Genomic DNA, 16,710 nt, shown 5'->3' with positions numbered 1-16,710 from the left:
ACAAAAAAACTTTACCCAAATTGTATACAAAGCAGGGTAGGAAACCTTGTTCCTGGAGTGCTGCAGGTACAGCAGGATTGTCATAATTACATGTACAGTAGGCACCACGCTGAGCTAATTGATCAGTTCAGTGATTGCCTAAATTCAACACACCTGGTCTTCCATGTCAGTTAAAACAAAAACATGAACTGCTGCAGCACTCCAGGACCAGGGTTGCCTAACCCTGGCATAGAGCCAACTTCATACTCACCCCATTAACAAATAAATGACAATAGGAATACAAGACAGATGCCCCGATCCCAAACAGACCTGGGTTCAAACACTTTGTGTAGGCATTAATCTTTGTGAACGTGACACCCCAAGTTCTAATATTAAATACAACAGTTGATACATGTGCAGTTGTCTATATTTTAGGCCGAGAAAAAGTTATTTTATTTATGTTCCTGCGTTCACGGTTAAATGCTGCATATTTCGGCTCAATGGGAAATTGTCTTGTGGTTTCAAAGCATGATCAATTTGTTTATTGTGATTGTCAATCTCAATTTACACAGAGTCGTGCTTCATTTTAAAGAGATCCTGGTCACCAGGTTGACGATTCAAACCTCAAACACAAAATAGTAGTGGCAAAGTGCCAGGGGGGCCTGAAAGGAGTAAGGCAGGTTCACAACATAAGGGAGGTGTTCTCATTACTCCCCCCACTTGCTGGAAGCATGCTGAAGTACAGTTTAACATAAGGCCATCTCCCTCCATAGAGGATTCTCCAGCCCCATGTATTCTCCTCCTGCTCTAGTTTTATAGACAGCATAATGGGAAGCTCGCAACCAGAGGTCAATTAGGAAGTCAAGGCAGTGAGAAATGCCAAACACTTCCTGTGAAAGGAAATGACATCACACTGTATATTCTCTTGATTCTACGACATCCCAGCTCTAATGATTTGTAAAATTGACGGGCATGAGCCACATGTACACCACTAGCTCATGCACATTTTGTATCAACAATTTATTCAACAAATATAATCAATGCTAATACAATATATACAAATTCATCACGATACAACTATTTTTGAGAACAGAGAGGATGTGGCAGTTCGTCACAAAAAAATATGTTTAACAGAACTGTAAAAAAAAAGGATAAAATAGTATTTAAGGACTGTAACGTCTTTATGGTTCACTCCATATATATTCAATTCCTTTTTATCCTCCTCCCATCCATTTAATTCCTAAAATTCCTTGTCAGTTCCTCTTAAATGTTGTAAAGCTTTATTGTCTGTTGTTTCCAGTATCCCTCCACCTCTCATACTCCTCCTCGTCTCGCCATGGCAACAGGGGGTGTCCCTCTCTCTCCATCCTTCCTCTTCCTCTCCCCTCCTCCAGTCCTGTCCTCCCGTACCATTCTGATCAGGTAGCGACTGGCCAGCTGTAGATTCCACTGGTAGCGGGACAGGATCATGACGCAGTCGTCACGAGAACACAGGCTCAGAGAGTACAGCTGCTCCATCTGAGAGAGAAGGAGAGAGAGAGAGAATTGAGGTTGGGGCATCATATTTAGTATTAATTACATAAACACTGATCCAAATACTTAATTGTAGTATTCTTAGTTAACTATGTTGGTCAATGGAGAATACATTTTAAGTATATGTAAATAAAATATGCATTATTTCGGAATTATTACATAAGAATTATAAGAGAAATTCTGTCTTACCTTGAGTTGTTGCTGGGCCCTAACAGGATTCCACTCATTGCGGCGAAGTGCATTACGAACCTCCTCATTGGTTACTCCATGCACCGCCTCCATGACCTGACCAATCAGAATACCTTAGTAAGTTAGACTAATTAAAGAGCCTGAACTGTCTAAACACCTCAAGAACTAAAGACCCTACATCAATTCCATACCTGTGCTATGACGGCTTCCCTGGTGCGTTGCACTTGAGGCGGGTACCTCTCCCTCTCTCGTTCCCTCACCACCCTCTCCTTTTCTTGATCCCTCTCCTTGTCCCCATAGTTATCCAGTGTTGGTGTTGACCGTGCCATGTGGGCCATCTTGCCCAGATTGCTTCCTCCCATGGTCTGCGGTGGTTGGGGCTGAGGCTGGGCTGGCTGTAGCATCTGCTGCTGTGGATGTGTTGGAGGCGGTGGAGGCCATGAGGTGCCTGGGGCTGGATTTGCAGTAGGCCTCTGATCTCGGATCACCACCTGGGGGATCTTGAAGTTTTTGGGGTTCGGTGGGGGCGGGCGAGCCGGGGGGTTGATGCTGGCCTCGCTGAACCTACGGATGTCCTGCTGCATCCCCACGCTGTGGGCCCCCATGGCGGGGACTGGTCCACGACGGGGGTCCACCCTGACCCCTACTACCGTCTGAGTCCAGCTCTGGGGGTCGCTCAGGACAGACTCCAGACTCCTGGTCATACCTGGGGACGAAAGGATAGTTATATTAAACATATTTATTGTGTACAAAAGATGTACAGTATACAGCATGTTGGGGGGTGGTTATCCCTAGTTGGTATCGAACTTCCGACCCGTTGCTCTCAATGCTAGTAGAACATGGATAACATGTTCGTATCAGCCATATGTTGATCAAAGAGCTCTGCTTGACGTCGTTACCTGACATTTTCTGTAAGTTGGAGCCCTCTTCCTCGCGATCTCTGCTTGCTGGGCCGCTCCTCCAGTTTACGCTCCTGAAAAATGTCAGAAAACAAAACACAGGTAAACACACTCTCCAAACACACACTGGTCACAGCCTCTAAGCTGAGTGCGGGCCGCAGCTGCGCAGAAGAAATATCAGCGTGCACAGAGAAGCATGAGATTCAACTTTCTAGAGTTTTCCCCATTAGTTAACACTATTAACATTTCCCTTTACTGTGGCAATTGTGATCGAATCAATGCAATATTAGCCACTTTCAATGCAACATACCAAAACAAACTATGCAAAACTAACTATGCAAGAGATGTTGTTGTCGGCAGAACGCATCGGAGTAGGATTCTATTGCATTGACATGCACGACTCAGGCCCACATTCTACAGACCGGCGCGCCATAACGAATCAGAGCTGCAGTAGGCCTATATGCAAATAGACAATTGCCATATATGGATCTGTGCCATTCACTTTGAACTGGACTGTGTTTAGCGCATGAGCGGTCGTGAGTAGATGCGCTTGTTTTGAGATCAAAGCGTGAGCTGCATGAAGCCACGTGTGTACATTTTGTTAATATCCTTTGCTAGTTAGTGAGTTATTAGCCCAGTTATAGATGATGTGTAGTCAGCAATAGGGGAGTGATTGCTTCCTACAAGAGCAGAAAACTTTGAAAAGTGAGTCAAGTAAAGAGCGTTTTTTGTCTTAAAGCGGCAGTGTTGTATTTTGGGCTTGAATAAGTTTCCAATATGCAGGGGGTAGCATAATTGTATGGGAATAATGATGCAATTTTAAAGTGGATTCTTGCATCAAACAACATTTTCAGTCACCTCTTTGTCTGAAGGACAAGTGGATAAACAGGTCAACTCTTTTGGGATAGGGGGCAGCATTTTCACTTTTGGATGAATAGCGTGCCCAGAGTGAACTGCCTCCTACTCTGTCCCAGATGCTAATATAAGCATATTATTATTGGTATTTGATAGAAAACACTCTGAAGTTTCTAACACTGTTTGAATGATGTCTGTGAGTATAACAGAACTCATATGGCAGGCAAAAACCTGAGAAAAATCCAACCAGAAAGTGAGACATCTGAGGTTTGTAGTTTTTCAAAGGTTGGCCTACCGAATACACATTAAGATATGGATAAAGTTGCACTTCCTAGGGCTTCCACTAGATGTCAACCATCTTTATGAACTTGAATAAGGATTGTACTATGAAGGAGGAGCTCATGAAACCTCTGAGTCAGTGGTCTGGCAGAGTGCCTTGGTCTCATGACGCGCGCTCCCGACAGAGTTACCTCTCGTTCCAGTGCTTTTCTTCAGACAAAGGAATTTTCCGGTTGGAACATTGATGTTTTATGTTTAAAAACATCCTAAAGATTGATTCCATACATCGTTTGACATGTTTCTAAAGGACTGTAACGGAACTTTGAGTTTTTGTCTGCGCCACATGAAGATGGATTACTGGGCTGAACACGCTAACAACAAATGGCTATTTGGACATAAATGATGGACTTTATGGAACAGTCAAATCAGTCATTTATTGTCGAACTGGGATTCCTGGGAGTGCCTTCTGATGAAGATCATCAAAGGTAAGTGAATATTTATGGTGTAATTTCTAACTTCTGTTGACTCCAAAATGGCGGATATTCCTCTGGCTGTTTTGGGTTCTGAGCACTGTTCTCAGATTATGCTTTTTCTGTAAAGTTTTATTGAAATCTGACACAGCGGTTGCATTAAGGAGAAGTGTATCTTTAATACTGTGAATACCACTTGTATCTTTTATCAATGTTTATTATGAGTATTTCTGCAAAAATCACCTGATGTTTTGGAATCAAAACATTAATGCACGTAATGCGCCAATGTAAACAGATTTTTGGATATAAATATGCACATTATCGAACAAAACATACATGTATTGTGTAACATGATGTCCTATAAGTGTCATCTGATGAAGATCATCAAAGGTTAGTGATTCATTTGATCTATATTTCAGCTTTTTATGACTCCTCTCTTTGGCTGGAAAAATGGTTTCCCAGCCAAAGAGTGTTTATTTGACTTGGCTATGACCTAACATAATCATATGTTGTGCTTTCGCTGTAAAGCATTTTTTAAATCAGACACGATGGGTAGATTAACAAGATGTTTATCTTTCATTTGCTGTATTGGACTTGTTAATGTGTGAAAGTTACATGTTTCCCAAAAATATTTTTGAATTTCACGCACTGCCTTTTCAGCAGAATGTTGTGGAGGGGTTCCGCTAGCGGAATGTTTGCCCTAGAAAGGTTCATGTCAAGCCCTGCATGTTTTTTTTTTTCAAAAGTCTCTGTAGGCCTACAGTTTGCGCTCAGCAGACCTGACATTTCTTCAGTGATGAAAACATTTAAAGGGAACAATGGTCATGGGATGTATACTCAAAGGTTCAAAGTCATACTACATTTATCATATAGCCATGGGTTGAGTAGGTTGTTACACTACCTCATGGTGGAATGTTTACAAAAGAAAAGTGCTGAATACTAAGTGGAAGGTGGTTAATTCCTCCAGCTAAGACCCTCCTGCAGGCAGTTTCTAACTTAACCAACTCATCATTGTCAAACATTGCAAGAAAACAGCGCTGTTGAATGCAGGAACCAAGGTTAGCATACAGCATGATTAAGTCCCAGCAGCAAAACATTATCCAAGCCTTATGGAAACCTAATTAAAACTTGACTGACTCATCGAGGCGCTCCGGGGTGCCCCAGCTACGGTCGGGGTGGGTGTCTCCATGCCCTGTGTGCTGCAGACTGCCCTTCAGAGGGGGAGAGATGAGGCTGGAGGCAGGAGGACCAGGGGCAGCGGGAGGACCAGGGGCAGCGGGAGGAGCAGGAGTGCTGCTGGGGGCAGCCAGGCTCGGGGGGAACCAGCCCACCGTCAGGGTCCTCTGGTTCTGACCCTTCCACTCACACAGCTCCAGACTACAGGGGAAGAATCACATTAAGAAACCAGTGACCATTGTACAATTTCAACCAGTGAGTTATAACCGTTTATACTGACTTATAGACTTAACTAAAAATATAAACTGCTTATAAGTCCTTAACAACCCTCTTGACACTTTTACATAAGACTCTGCATAATGTAGTGTTAGCCAAGTTAAGAAAAGCAGACAGAGCGTGGAGTAATTGTAAGATTTTCGTGATGAAGAATTTGATAATACCCCCCCTCTCAAGAATTACCACAAGGGGGCAAGAATTTGAGGATTAGGGTTAACCATCAAATCAGGGTTGGAATGCGGTTCATGAATGGAGCTCTTTGAAGGAGCAGGTTTAAGAAATTATTCCATCTTTCATGTCCATAAATGTTCTCTTTCTTCCTATCCCTCACTCACCCATGGTCTATGACGGTCACTAGGTCGTTGGGTAGCAGAGTGAGTTTCCTAGGTTCCGCAAAGTCCCTCACAGCACGCACCTCCATAGGCTGAGCCTAGATAGAGGGAGGAGGGGAAAACTATTTAAGCACGTCTCAAAGTGAAAATGGCCTGTATTCTTGTCACTGCCGACATGCTTAAAAAAGTAAACATGTTAAGGAGCAACTGGATTAGAGCAGAGATAACCATAGAGCAGAGATAACCAAACTCAGTCCTGCCCCCTCCCCCGGGTGCACGTTTTGGTGAGTATAATGTAACTGTATACAGTGCATAACAAATGTACATAGAAATGTATAGTCTGTTACCTCTGCCACCAGAGTGGTGAGCTGGGAGAAGGTGGGTCGGTCGGATGGGGTGCAGGCCCAACACTTTCTCATCACAGAGTAGAGCTCCTGAGGACAGTCAGGGGGTCTCTCCATACGCTCTCCCTCCCTCTCCACCCTCCACAGGATCTGAGGAGAGAAAAGAAGAGAGGAACGTTTAATGACAAAGACATATTCAATATCTCTATATTGCAATTTTTGTGGTCACTGAACATTTTTTTTGCTAAAATAATGCATTTTTTTTTTTTTCAGAAGTCGTACAGATGCTTGGAGCCTTGAGTCGTTGTGAGTCATGGTTTATCTTAAAAGTGTACAAAACTATCTCCATACTCAATTTCAAAACTTTTTCTACACATACCTGTCTGCCAGATAACCCCAGCCAAGGCTCGTCACAATAGGTGAACATCTCCCAGAGGAGGACCCCAAACATCCACACATCAGAGGAATGGGTGAAGGAGCCCAAACGCAGACTCTCTGGGGCACACCTGGAGGGCGCAAGAGAGAGATGGAATTACTACAAACTGACAATCATCCAGCAAAGAAAATTCCACAGTAGTGATATCTCCACATTGGCTTCCATTAGGTTACACTGCTAAACAATCAATGACTTGCAAATAACATTTCCCCCCACACACTCCTTGATGTTTCCTCCTCAGCTCACCAGGCAAAGGGGATGCGTCTGTGGGCTGTCATCATGTAGTGGTCCTTCTCCTGACTCAGGACCCTCATCAGCCCAAAGTCCCCGATCTTCACCATCTCCCTGGATGCCAGGAGAACGTTCCGGGCAGCCAGATCCCTGTGAATGAACCTGGAGGAGATATAACACAGGCACACTTTACCAGCCAAAACCACAAATGATACTGGGTTTTCATTGGTAAGAAGTGTCTTCATCCGCCTCTGGTCAAATTTGATTGGCTTTCAGGAAATGTATTACGTTGGTCAGAGGAATTGTTTACATTTAGGGTTACGGTGAGGGTTACAGTACAGTTAGTGGTTAAAATGGCATATGTGGTTGTAGCAAAGATTTTTATAACTAAACCAAGATAGACCACAGCCCGTCATTCCAAATGGGAACAAACGAGTCATAGTGGGCAGAACAAGCAAGGAGTTGGGCAGAGCCAAGCGCAAGCTAGCGAGATCCTATTGCAGAATTCTAGCAAACATTTGCATATTTCCATTAGGGAATGCCTACTCTGAAGTGTGCGTGTGCAATAACTCAATTTGCCTTTGCACTCCTTATAAAACAACGCTATTTTTTACAACTTTGACAAAGGGTAAAGTCTACAAAGCTTAGTCTACACTGTTTGTAATCGATTCTAGTTTTGGGAACAGAAAACAGTATTGGGTTCAAATGTATTAGCAGAATGTCGGCCAAAATCTCTCGTTCCATCTTCTTCCACTGCCCGCCACTAGGCTTCCTCTCACTACCATATGTGGCAGTGAGTGGAAACACCAAGCGAATGCTTCACATTTATACATCCAGTGAAATATCGGTCTCATTGTTCTATCTGTGGTTGTAGTCTGTAGAGTGGGACTGTTTTGGGTCTCACCTGCGACCCTCCAGGTACTCCATGCCTGCTGCTATCTGGGTGGCGAAGAGCCAGAGGCGTGCCAGGGGGTACTCGTACTGACGAGAGCGCAGCGTGTCATACAGGGATCCCAGACATGCCACCTCTGTCACCTGGGGGAAAGATAATACGGTTTTAAAAGGGACTTCTTTGCTCTGAGGATTTTACTTTCCCCCCTCAAATTCCCTAAGTGAATTCTTTGAAAAACATAACATCTGAATGACCACTGAAAGTTTCTTTGAATTTGAATGGCTGTATTTGAATAACCAATCTTCCAATTAGAATATTAGCCTATTGGGCCCAGGAATTAAAGGCGACAGGATTTCAATGTAGAAATATGAGAAATAATAAATATGTTTTATACTCCATCTTTCAGAGGTTGGAAAGAATATGGCAGTCTCACCATCTTCAGGGGCTGTGTGAGCACTACTCCGTAGAGGCGGATGATGTTGGGGTGGTCTAGAGACTGCATGGTGGTCACCTCCTGGAGGAAGTCTGTCAGCGTGTCCGTCTGTCTGGACAGGCTACTCCTCAGAGTCTTCACCGCAACTGGCAGCTGTCACGGCAACAGAAAGGAGAAGGATGGATGAGTTAGGTATACTGATTAATAACATTTCAAATAGATTATAATGCAATTTCTATTGATCGGGAATATACTGTAATGCAATTTCTATTGATCGGGAATATACTGTAATGCAATTTCTATTGATCGGGAATATACTGTAATGCAATTTCTATTGATCGGGAATATACTGTAATGCAATTTCTATTGATCTTTAAGATATCTTGCCCCGTGTGTCTTCCAAACAGGCAACCTAGTACTGCTGCATATCTACATTCATAACATTGGACTTGGTGAGTAAAATAAGGGAAATAGTGTCCCACTAGAAACACTCACCACTCTCCCAGTGGGGGTCTGCCACTCTCCCCTCTTCACCACACCGAAGGAGCCCATGCCCAGCTTCTCCCCTAGAGATAGTTCACTGTCCTGAATCAGACAGGTGAGTGCCCGCCCTCCTGTCTCCTGGCCCTGCCCCATACTGCCCCATTGGTCACCGCCTTCCGGACCACGGCCACTGAAGACCTGGGAGAAAGAAAGAAAATATATTTTAAAAATTATAAAATGTTTTACAATTAACAATCATCAAAGAAATATATTGTGGGAGGTGGTGTACATGTCTTACCTTGGTGATCCATGACTTTGGTCTCATGGTGATCTTGTACCGTTTCACAGCATCCCATAATCTTCTCTGTCCTACATGTCAACAAATAACCATAAAACAAACTAGATCAACAGCACTTACAACTCAATTCTACCATAACCCACTAATCTACTGGTAGTGCCAACATGGAGGATAGTTTGCTTGTGGCTAGATGGTATACTGCTATGGTAAAAAAAAAAAAAATAATAATCAAGTTCATGTTACTTAGAATTTTTGTATTTTAGCTAATACTAACCCTTTTCCTAACCTTAACCCAATTCCCCTAACCTGCTGCGTTAATTATCCTAACCTGCTGCCTAAATTGCTACGAAAAGTCACTTTAATCCGTAACTGTATACCATCTGGTCAAAACAGCAAAACTCTGATACGAATCATTTGGAGGCAACTGCGTCGAGCACTGACCTGGTTTGCTAATGCCGATCTGCTCGAGGTCAGATTCCTTGACATAGTTGAAGTGCTCTATGCGGGTGATGTTGAGGCCATCCCGGACACGCAGGTAGAACCTCTCCAACTGGACCTCGGCCAGGAGGTGGTACAGCCACTGAGTGTCCTGGTCCATCAGCATGACCCTACAGGGCACCACAACACTAGTGGGGTCAAAGAGGATGGAGAGGAAGAGTCATGTAAAGGTGCTGTTTAAGTCGGCCTTGTCAGTGGTGCTGGCTGGAATTGCGTGGAGTACTGGAATTAGCCTATATTGCTACCATCATGCTACCCACAGTTAAAGGTTGGAGTAATGGAGTGGACAGTATTTCGCGATCACAGGTGCGAGACCTTTCAAAATCAACAAAAATATATCTACAAGCAATTGTTACAGCAACAAGAAACTAGCTTCAATAACTTTTTCCAAATACTAGTTAACTCAACTAACAAAAGAATGGACGATCTGACCAGAGGTCCAGGACCTTCAGAACAGTTTGCAGTTCTCACAGGGAGAGGCGAGTGTCCTGAAAGAGACATTACGCAAGAAGTCCTCTCGAGATGACATCAGCACTGTGTGTGAATCATGAGACATGGATGTGAGCAGAAATATCACAAAAAACTGCAGATGGATCATAGGAAGATTGAGGTGGAGCCACACCCACAGGTCTGGAACACCTGTAACCAGCCCAGGTGACAGACCCAGGCGGAAAGTTGTCAAGTTCCTAAGGTTCAAAACAAGACGGCTGTTCTGGAGAGAGCTAAGAAATTGAGAGGAACCGACATCTTCCTCAACAAGGACTTCTCTAGAGCTGTGCGCCAGAGGTGGAAATAACTCATCCTAGCTATGAAAGCTACCAGAGAGCGTGGGGACACAAGCTCATTGTCCACCCTCCCTCCCTAAAGCTTGGGAGGAATGAGAGAGCCAAGCTTCAGGGTCAGTAGCTTCAGCCTAACATCCCACAGACCTGATAAACAATGTATTTATTACATTTTACCATATTAGAGTGCCTTCAGAAAGTATTCATACCCCTTGACTTATTCCACATTCAATTAATTTGAGATTCTCACCCATCTACACACAATACCACATATTTACGAAGTGAAAACATGTTCAGAATTTTTGCTAATTTACTGATGATATCTCATGTACATACCCTATCAAAGGTTTTAGAACACCTACTCATCCAAGGGTTTTTCTTTATTTTTCCTACATTGTAGAATATTCTTAGCAATGATTTAGGAATCCCTGTGAGTAAGTATTAGCTATGTTGCCACTTGTTGTTCACCTATTGAACTTCAGTTCATTCAAATAAATAGCTAGCCAGCTACTTTATCCTGTTGCCCAAAGCTAAAAAGGCCGCAAATATTTTCAATATCGGTTATAATTATATTTATTTTAGCAAGGAAAATAGCGTCATCGGCCAAAATGTAATATCGATGCATCACTAATAATAAGATGATAGCTGAGCTGTATTGTTATATTTCAGTGCAGTCTTTGATGTTATTGATCATAAATTGTCACTTCCTATGGCTTTACATCACCTGCCATCACATGGTTGGAGAGTCATTTATCCAATAGAACCCAGAGAGACCTTATCTGTTCTTCAATGGAAGCTTCTCTAACATCAGACATGTACATTGCGGTGTCCCTTAGGGCAGTTGCCTTGGGCTGTTACTCTTATCTGTTTGTACAAATGATTTGCTACTGGTCTTAGACAAAGCTAGAATGACTATGTATGTGGATGATTCCACACTCTACATGTCCGGCAATATGGTGAAGTGCAGCAAAGTAAGACCTAGCAAAACTGCAGCTGGCTTAAAACAGAGCCGCACACCTTGCCCTTAAGTGTGCATCAGTGTTTTGTTACTTGTGTTTTGTGCAGACACCAGGAAGAGTAGCTGCTGCTTCTGACAAAGCTCATGGAGATCCAAATAATGTATCAGGACGGTCCGGTTCCATTAGTATCAGGACGGTCCGGTTCCATTAGTATCAGGACGGTCCGGTTCCATTAGTATCAGGACGGTCCGGTTCCATTAGTATCAGGACGGTCCGGTTCCATTAGTATCAGGACGGTCCGGTTCCATTAGTATCAGGACGGTCCGGTTCCATTAGTATCAGGACGGTCCGGTTCCATTAGTATCAGGACGGTCCGGTTCCATTAGTATCAGGACGGTCCGGTTCCATTAGTATCAGGACGGTCCGGTTCCATTAGTATCAGGACGGTCCGGTTCCATTAGTATCAGGACGGTCCGGTTCCATTAGTATCAGGACGGTCCGGTTCCATTAGTATCAGGATGGTCCGGTTCCATTAGTAGAACAATATATCCTTCCTTTGTCAAAGTCGCTTCTGATCTAACTAGAATGGGTAGGTAAGTACGCAAGGGTATAGCTTTCCCCAGTCCAGTCAGTGGTCACCTTAAGAGAGTTAAGGGAGGATGCATTTCAAGCCAATTCCAAGATGCAGCGTAAACACTGCCTTGTTGCTAATTCCCAGCAGCTTCACCATTGGAATATTATGCATAATTGAATGGGGAATTCACAGATTTTGTTCTGTGGAGGAACATCAGAGAAAGTCAAAGAGCTGTAACCAAAGGAGACCGTACCTTTTCTGAGCCTCAATTCAACAACGAGCCAGCCTGTTTTACCGTAATTATGTTCAAAGTTCACATACCGGCCTCTTCTGGTCGCTATGGACACCCATAACAAGAATTCATTAATAAAAGTCCTGAGTTAATGCGCTGTCTAACAGAAGAGGGAAACGAGTGTGACAGCTTTCAGTACCAGCCAAACATTTAACAGACCTTTGTTTTGTATCAAATCAACACCATAAAACAACCCTAATGAGCAACATTTTTTTTTACCTGGCACCAAAGTCAGTGTCAGCTGAATCAAGTTTGTTATATCACATTTGTTGGGGGAAATCCTATCACCCCTGTTCACACGGACAAAGAACCAGTTACAGAAACAGAGGGGAAAGGCGACGATTGAGGAGAAGAATTAACCAATGGAGGATGGGAAGAGAGGGTGGGACAGGAAACAAAGAGATGAAAGTGTGTTAGAATAAGAATAAGCAATTGGGTGCTAATAGAATACGCCAGTGGGTGTTATTCACTTAGTGTCAAAATACATTTGCTCACTGTTTACTGCTACCACATATAAAGCTAATCATACCACAACATTGGTGCCCATCCTTCGGTTCTTAAATCAAGTGACGTATTTTTGTCCAGCTCCTACATCAACTTTGAAATAGTATTTTTTTGCAATCTCAAAGCAAGCAAGCCCACACGTCTGTTGCTCAGAGACTACTGGAAGTGCATGTTCTTCTCTCTGTCTTGATCTCAAATTTTGCAATTCACAAAGAGTCGTCACCTGTGACGCCAAGCTGTAATTTCCAACAACTACTCAACGTCTATCTAACTACACACGTCATTTCATGTCCTTGTCTGGTGGTGGACTTCCGCGTCAGGGAATTGCCGCTATAAAACAATCACAGAGAAGGGTGTGAATCAGAGGCCTACATTCTTGTGTCAACTATTCTGGGAAACCTAAACCAGTTCTCTCACATCAACTGTCTGACATATCAGATATAACATGTCTGTATGTCTATGTCATAGCTGATGATGGGTACCTGATGTGGGTGCAGACTGTAGCTTGGTTAACAGATGAAGGCCATATCCATTTTGTATTTCCACAGAAAGACCGACAGAAACACATTGATGCAGACAGACGCAAGAAGGGGCTAGCCTGGACAAGCACTATTCCTGTCAAAAGAGATTCCCAATGACAACTCCCAAACCCACACCCAACTATTTCATGAAAGTCACAATCCTGTGCCAAGTCTGCAGTAAAAACATGCGAGCAACCAATCACGGGTCATTTCTCATGCATGCCATTGCTTTGAGGTTATTCAGATTTATGTACACATGAATGCATCTTTAACCCACTCAGTTACCGGATAATGAATGTTATAAGAGGGAGGTAGCTATAGGGTTGTTTGGGCCTATTTGCTCTGTCCATGAAGCATTTGGGAGGCTTTGTTTACAATTGAGGCTACGTCTTTTGGTGCTGATTGGGTGAGTGCACTCGATCAATTAAAGACAAACTAATGGGGTAACCAGTAACATAAGCATTTTGCTGCACCTGCCATAAAACCTGCAGATCTGTGTACGCTACCAATAAACTTTGATTTTATAACTGGAGTCTGAAAAACCTACTGGACACATGATCCCTGATAAACTGGGATTCTAACAAAGAGAGAGTTTGACAAAGCTTCCCAATAACATCTCCTCATAGAGAAGGGCTCTTTTAACAGAATGCATGGCCTGACTGACTCGGTCTGATTCATAACAACCAGAACTGTCCCCAATCTACATCAGTCAACAAAGGGAGTGCCTTCAAGCAATCTCTGGGAGTGCCTTCATGCAATCCCAATGAAGTAGCCTGGAAGTTGAGTAATTATTTCAGAGAGAAAGAAATATATATAGATATATATATACACAATCCTGGATACACACTAACCTCTCTTAGCAGTGACATAACTATTTGCCTATGACCCTTGTTAAATAAGTATTTTCCAAACTCGGTCTTGGGGACCCCAAAGGGTGCAAGTTTTAGTTTTTGCCCTAGCATTATACAGCGGATTCAATTAATCAAATCTTAATGCTGAGTTGACTATTTCAACCAGCTCTGTAGGTCTAGGGCAAAAACCAAAACATGCACCCTTTGGTTTGGGAAACTCTGCCATTGTCATCCATGATGACTTTCGAAAAAATAGTTTAGAACAAAAATGTGAAAATATGCTTTTCTCTAAATCATTCTTGCCTATTAAAATGTCATTGCCATTTTTCTCAACAGAGTTAAAAGTAACTCTGCAACATTTGTTACCCTGGAGTTGATAGCAAATCAAGGTGTAGGCCTATGAATTACTGAACGCCACTAACTGTAACGTTAGTTGTGGGACGCCATTGTTTAGCCTTTCAGAATAAATAAATACTGTCAATATACCGTATTGACTGGTGGGGTAAATTGATACCAAAGGCTCGTTCAACAAAGATAAGTGCTAAATACTTACCGTCAACAAAATGACCGAAAGTCTACTGGTGCCACGATCTTGCTTATTTATGAACCCAGCTTTCGGTTATGCGCGACAACAACAAATTAACTGATTCCAAATAGGATCGGTAGACCTAGAGATAATCCACATCACATGCCATACTGTTTTTCTTCATTTCGTCAACAAATGATCATTATTTTTTATTTTCTTAGTGTTGTCGGTTGTTTTATTTCATCGCAAAATATCTGAACTGGTGTGTTTCGCTCTACCTGTCCACAGTGCTCTCTCTGCCTCTTCCTCATATTTTCACTCCACCCCTTTTCAACGTCCACCTGTGCTACACTTGCCCAGCCACCCGCCTACACATCACTTTTTTTTACAATAATGTTTGACGTAAGTTATTTAACAATAATATATTACACATAATAATGTTGCGCAATCACACCAAAACGACTACAATTATATAGGCATTTGCGTAATTATCATTTTTATTTTATTTTTTATTTCACCTTTATTTAACCGGGTAGGCTAGTTGAGAACAAGTTCTCATTTTCAACTGCGACCTGGCCAAGATAAAGCATAGCAGTGTGAACAGACAACACAGAGTTACACATGGAGTAAACAATTAACAAGTCAATAACACAGTAGAAAAAAGGGGGAGTCTATATACAATGTGTGCAAAAGGCATGAGGAGGTAGGCGAATAATTACAATTTTGCAGATTAACACTGGAGTGATACATGATCAGATGGTCATGTACAGGTAGAGATATTGGTGTGCAAAAGAGCAGAAAAGTAAATAAATAAAACAGTATGGGGATGAGGTAGGTGAAAATGGGTGGGCTATTTACCAATAGACTATGTACAGCTGCAGCGATCGGTTAGCTGCTCAGATAGTTGATGTTTGAAGTTGGTGAGGGAGATAAAAGTCTCCAACTTCAGCGATTTTTGCAATTCGTTCCAGTCACAGGCTGCAGAGTACTGGAACGAAAGGCGGCCAAATGAGGTGTTGGCTTTAGGGATGATCAATGAGATACACCTGCTGGAGCGCGTGCTACGGATGGGTGTTGCCATCGTGGCCAGTGAACTGAGATAAGGCGGAGCTTTACCTAGCATGGACTTGTAGATGGCTCTTTTGAACAACTTGAATGCGCATTATGCATCAATTATAAATTAAGATAAATATGTTATATCATGTATGTTGTATCCTGTGTTCTCCTTTGCCTAAAACGTTAGTGATTCAACCTCCCTTTTATTTATATTTTCATGTGTGGACAAAGGGCCCTGAATGTGGACATTGTCAATTCTAAAGATTAAGTTGAAAAGCAGGTGACCATAGCATAAAGTGAATCATATCGCTGTTATATTCCATCAATAACAGCCTCGGGGTATTTTTCTCCATTGATATTTTGCTTGTTTTGTTTGAATGATGTCAAAACTTGCCAGCAGCAATGACTCAAGTACTGTAGAGAAACTATACTCTTTCTCTCTCCCTCCCTCTTTACTGTGCATGTCTGCTCCTGTCAAGCCAGTCTGACTAGATTTTTGCCTCTCACATGGCCTCCTATTTGAATGTGCACCCAGGCAGCAACAAAGTGGAGTGCCCCCTGCATGCACTTCCTTGTACTAGTGGTATGGTACACACAACACAATAGAAAGGGAATGATGCTCAATTTAAAGGACAATCAAGAGTGGCGCTCAAAGAGTCTATTCTCATTTAAAAAACAGTGGAAACCGGTTCTCTTTCATGACATTATCACATGGGATATAAAATGACCGAAAGGGCTTCAGAGCGGCACAGCGGTCTAAGGTATTACATCACAGTGCTAGTGGTGTCACTACAGACCCTGGTTTGATCCTGGGCTGTATCACAACTGGCCGTGATCAGAAGTCCCATAGGCCGCACAATTGGCCCAGCTTTGTCCGCGTTAGGGTTTGGCCGGTGTAGGCCCATCATTGTAAATAAGAATTTGTTCTTAACTGACTTGCCTAGTTAAATAAATAATATATAATAAATAATAATAATAATAATAAATAATATATATATATATACACTGTAGATGTAAGTCGCTCTGGATAAGAGCGTCTGCT

At 42.6% G+C, this 16,710-nt stretch overlaps 1 protein-coding gene across 1 annotated transcript; it reads right to left on the bottom strand.

The window, feature by feature from the left end:
• Positions 1–980: 980 nt before the first annotated feature.
• Positions 981–14,924, bottom strand: LOC124014321 (activated CDC42 kinase 1-like). Its single transcript, XM_046329173.1, has 15 exons — positions 14,640–14,924; positions 9,547–9,731; positions 9,106–9,176; positions 8,820–9,005; positions 8,325–8,477; positions 7,904–8,034; positions 7,015–7,161; positions 6,712–6,838; positions 6,336–6,482; positions 5,992–6,086; positions 5,342–5,581; positions 2,601–2,674; positions 1,893–2,407; positions 1,702–1,797; positions 981–1,497 (listed from the first exon to the last, which is right to left on the bottom strand). Exons 2-15 carry the CDS (start codon positions 9,707–9,709, stop codon positions 1,294–1,296), a joined length of 2,349 nt encoding a protein of 782 aa, XP_046185129.1. The 5' UTR covers positions 9,710–9,731; positions 14,640–14,924; the 3' UTR covers positions 981–1,293.
• Between the last annotated feature and the right edge of the window lie 1,786 nt (positions 14,925–16,710).

Source organism: Oncorhynchus gorbuscha, linkage group LG25, assembly GCF_021184085.1.
Source record: "Oncorhynchus gorbuscha isolate QuinsamMale2020 ecotype Even-year linkage group LG25, OgorEven_v1.0, whole genome shotgun sequence".
Classification (NCBI taxonomy): Eukaryota; Metazoa; Chordata; class Actinopteri; order Salmoniformes; family Salmonidae; genus Oncorhynchus; species Oncorhynchus gorbuscha.
This window is presented reverse-complemented; position numbering and strand designations above follow the sequence as displayed.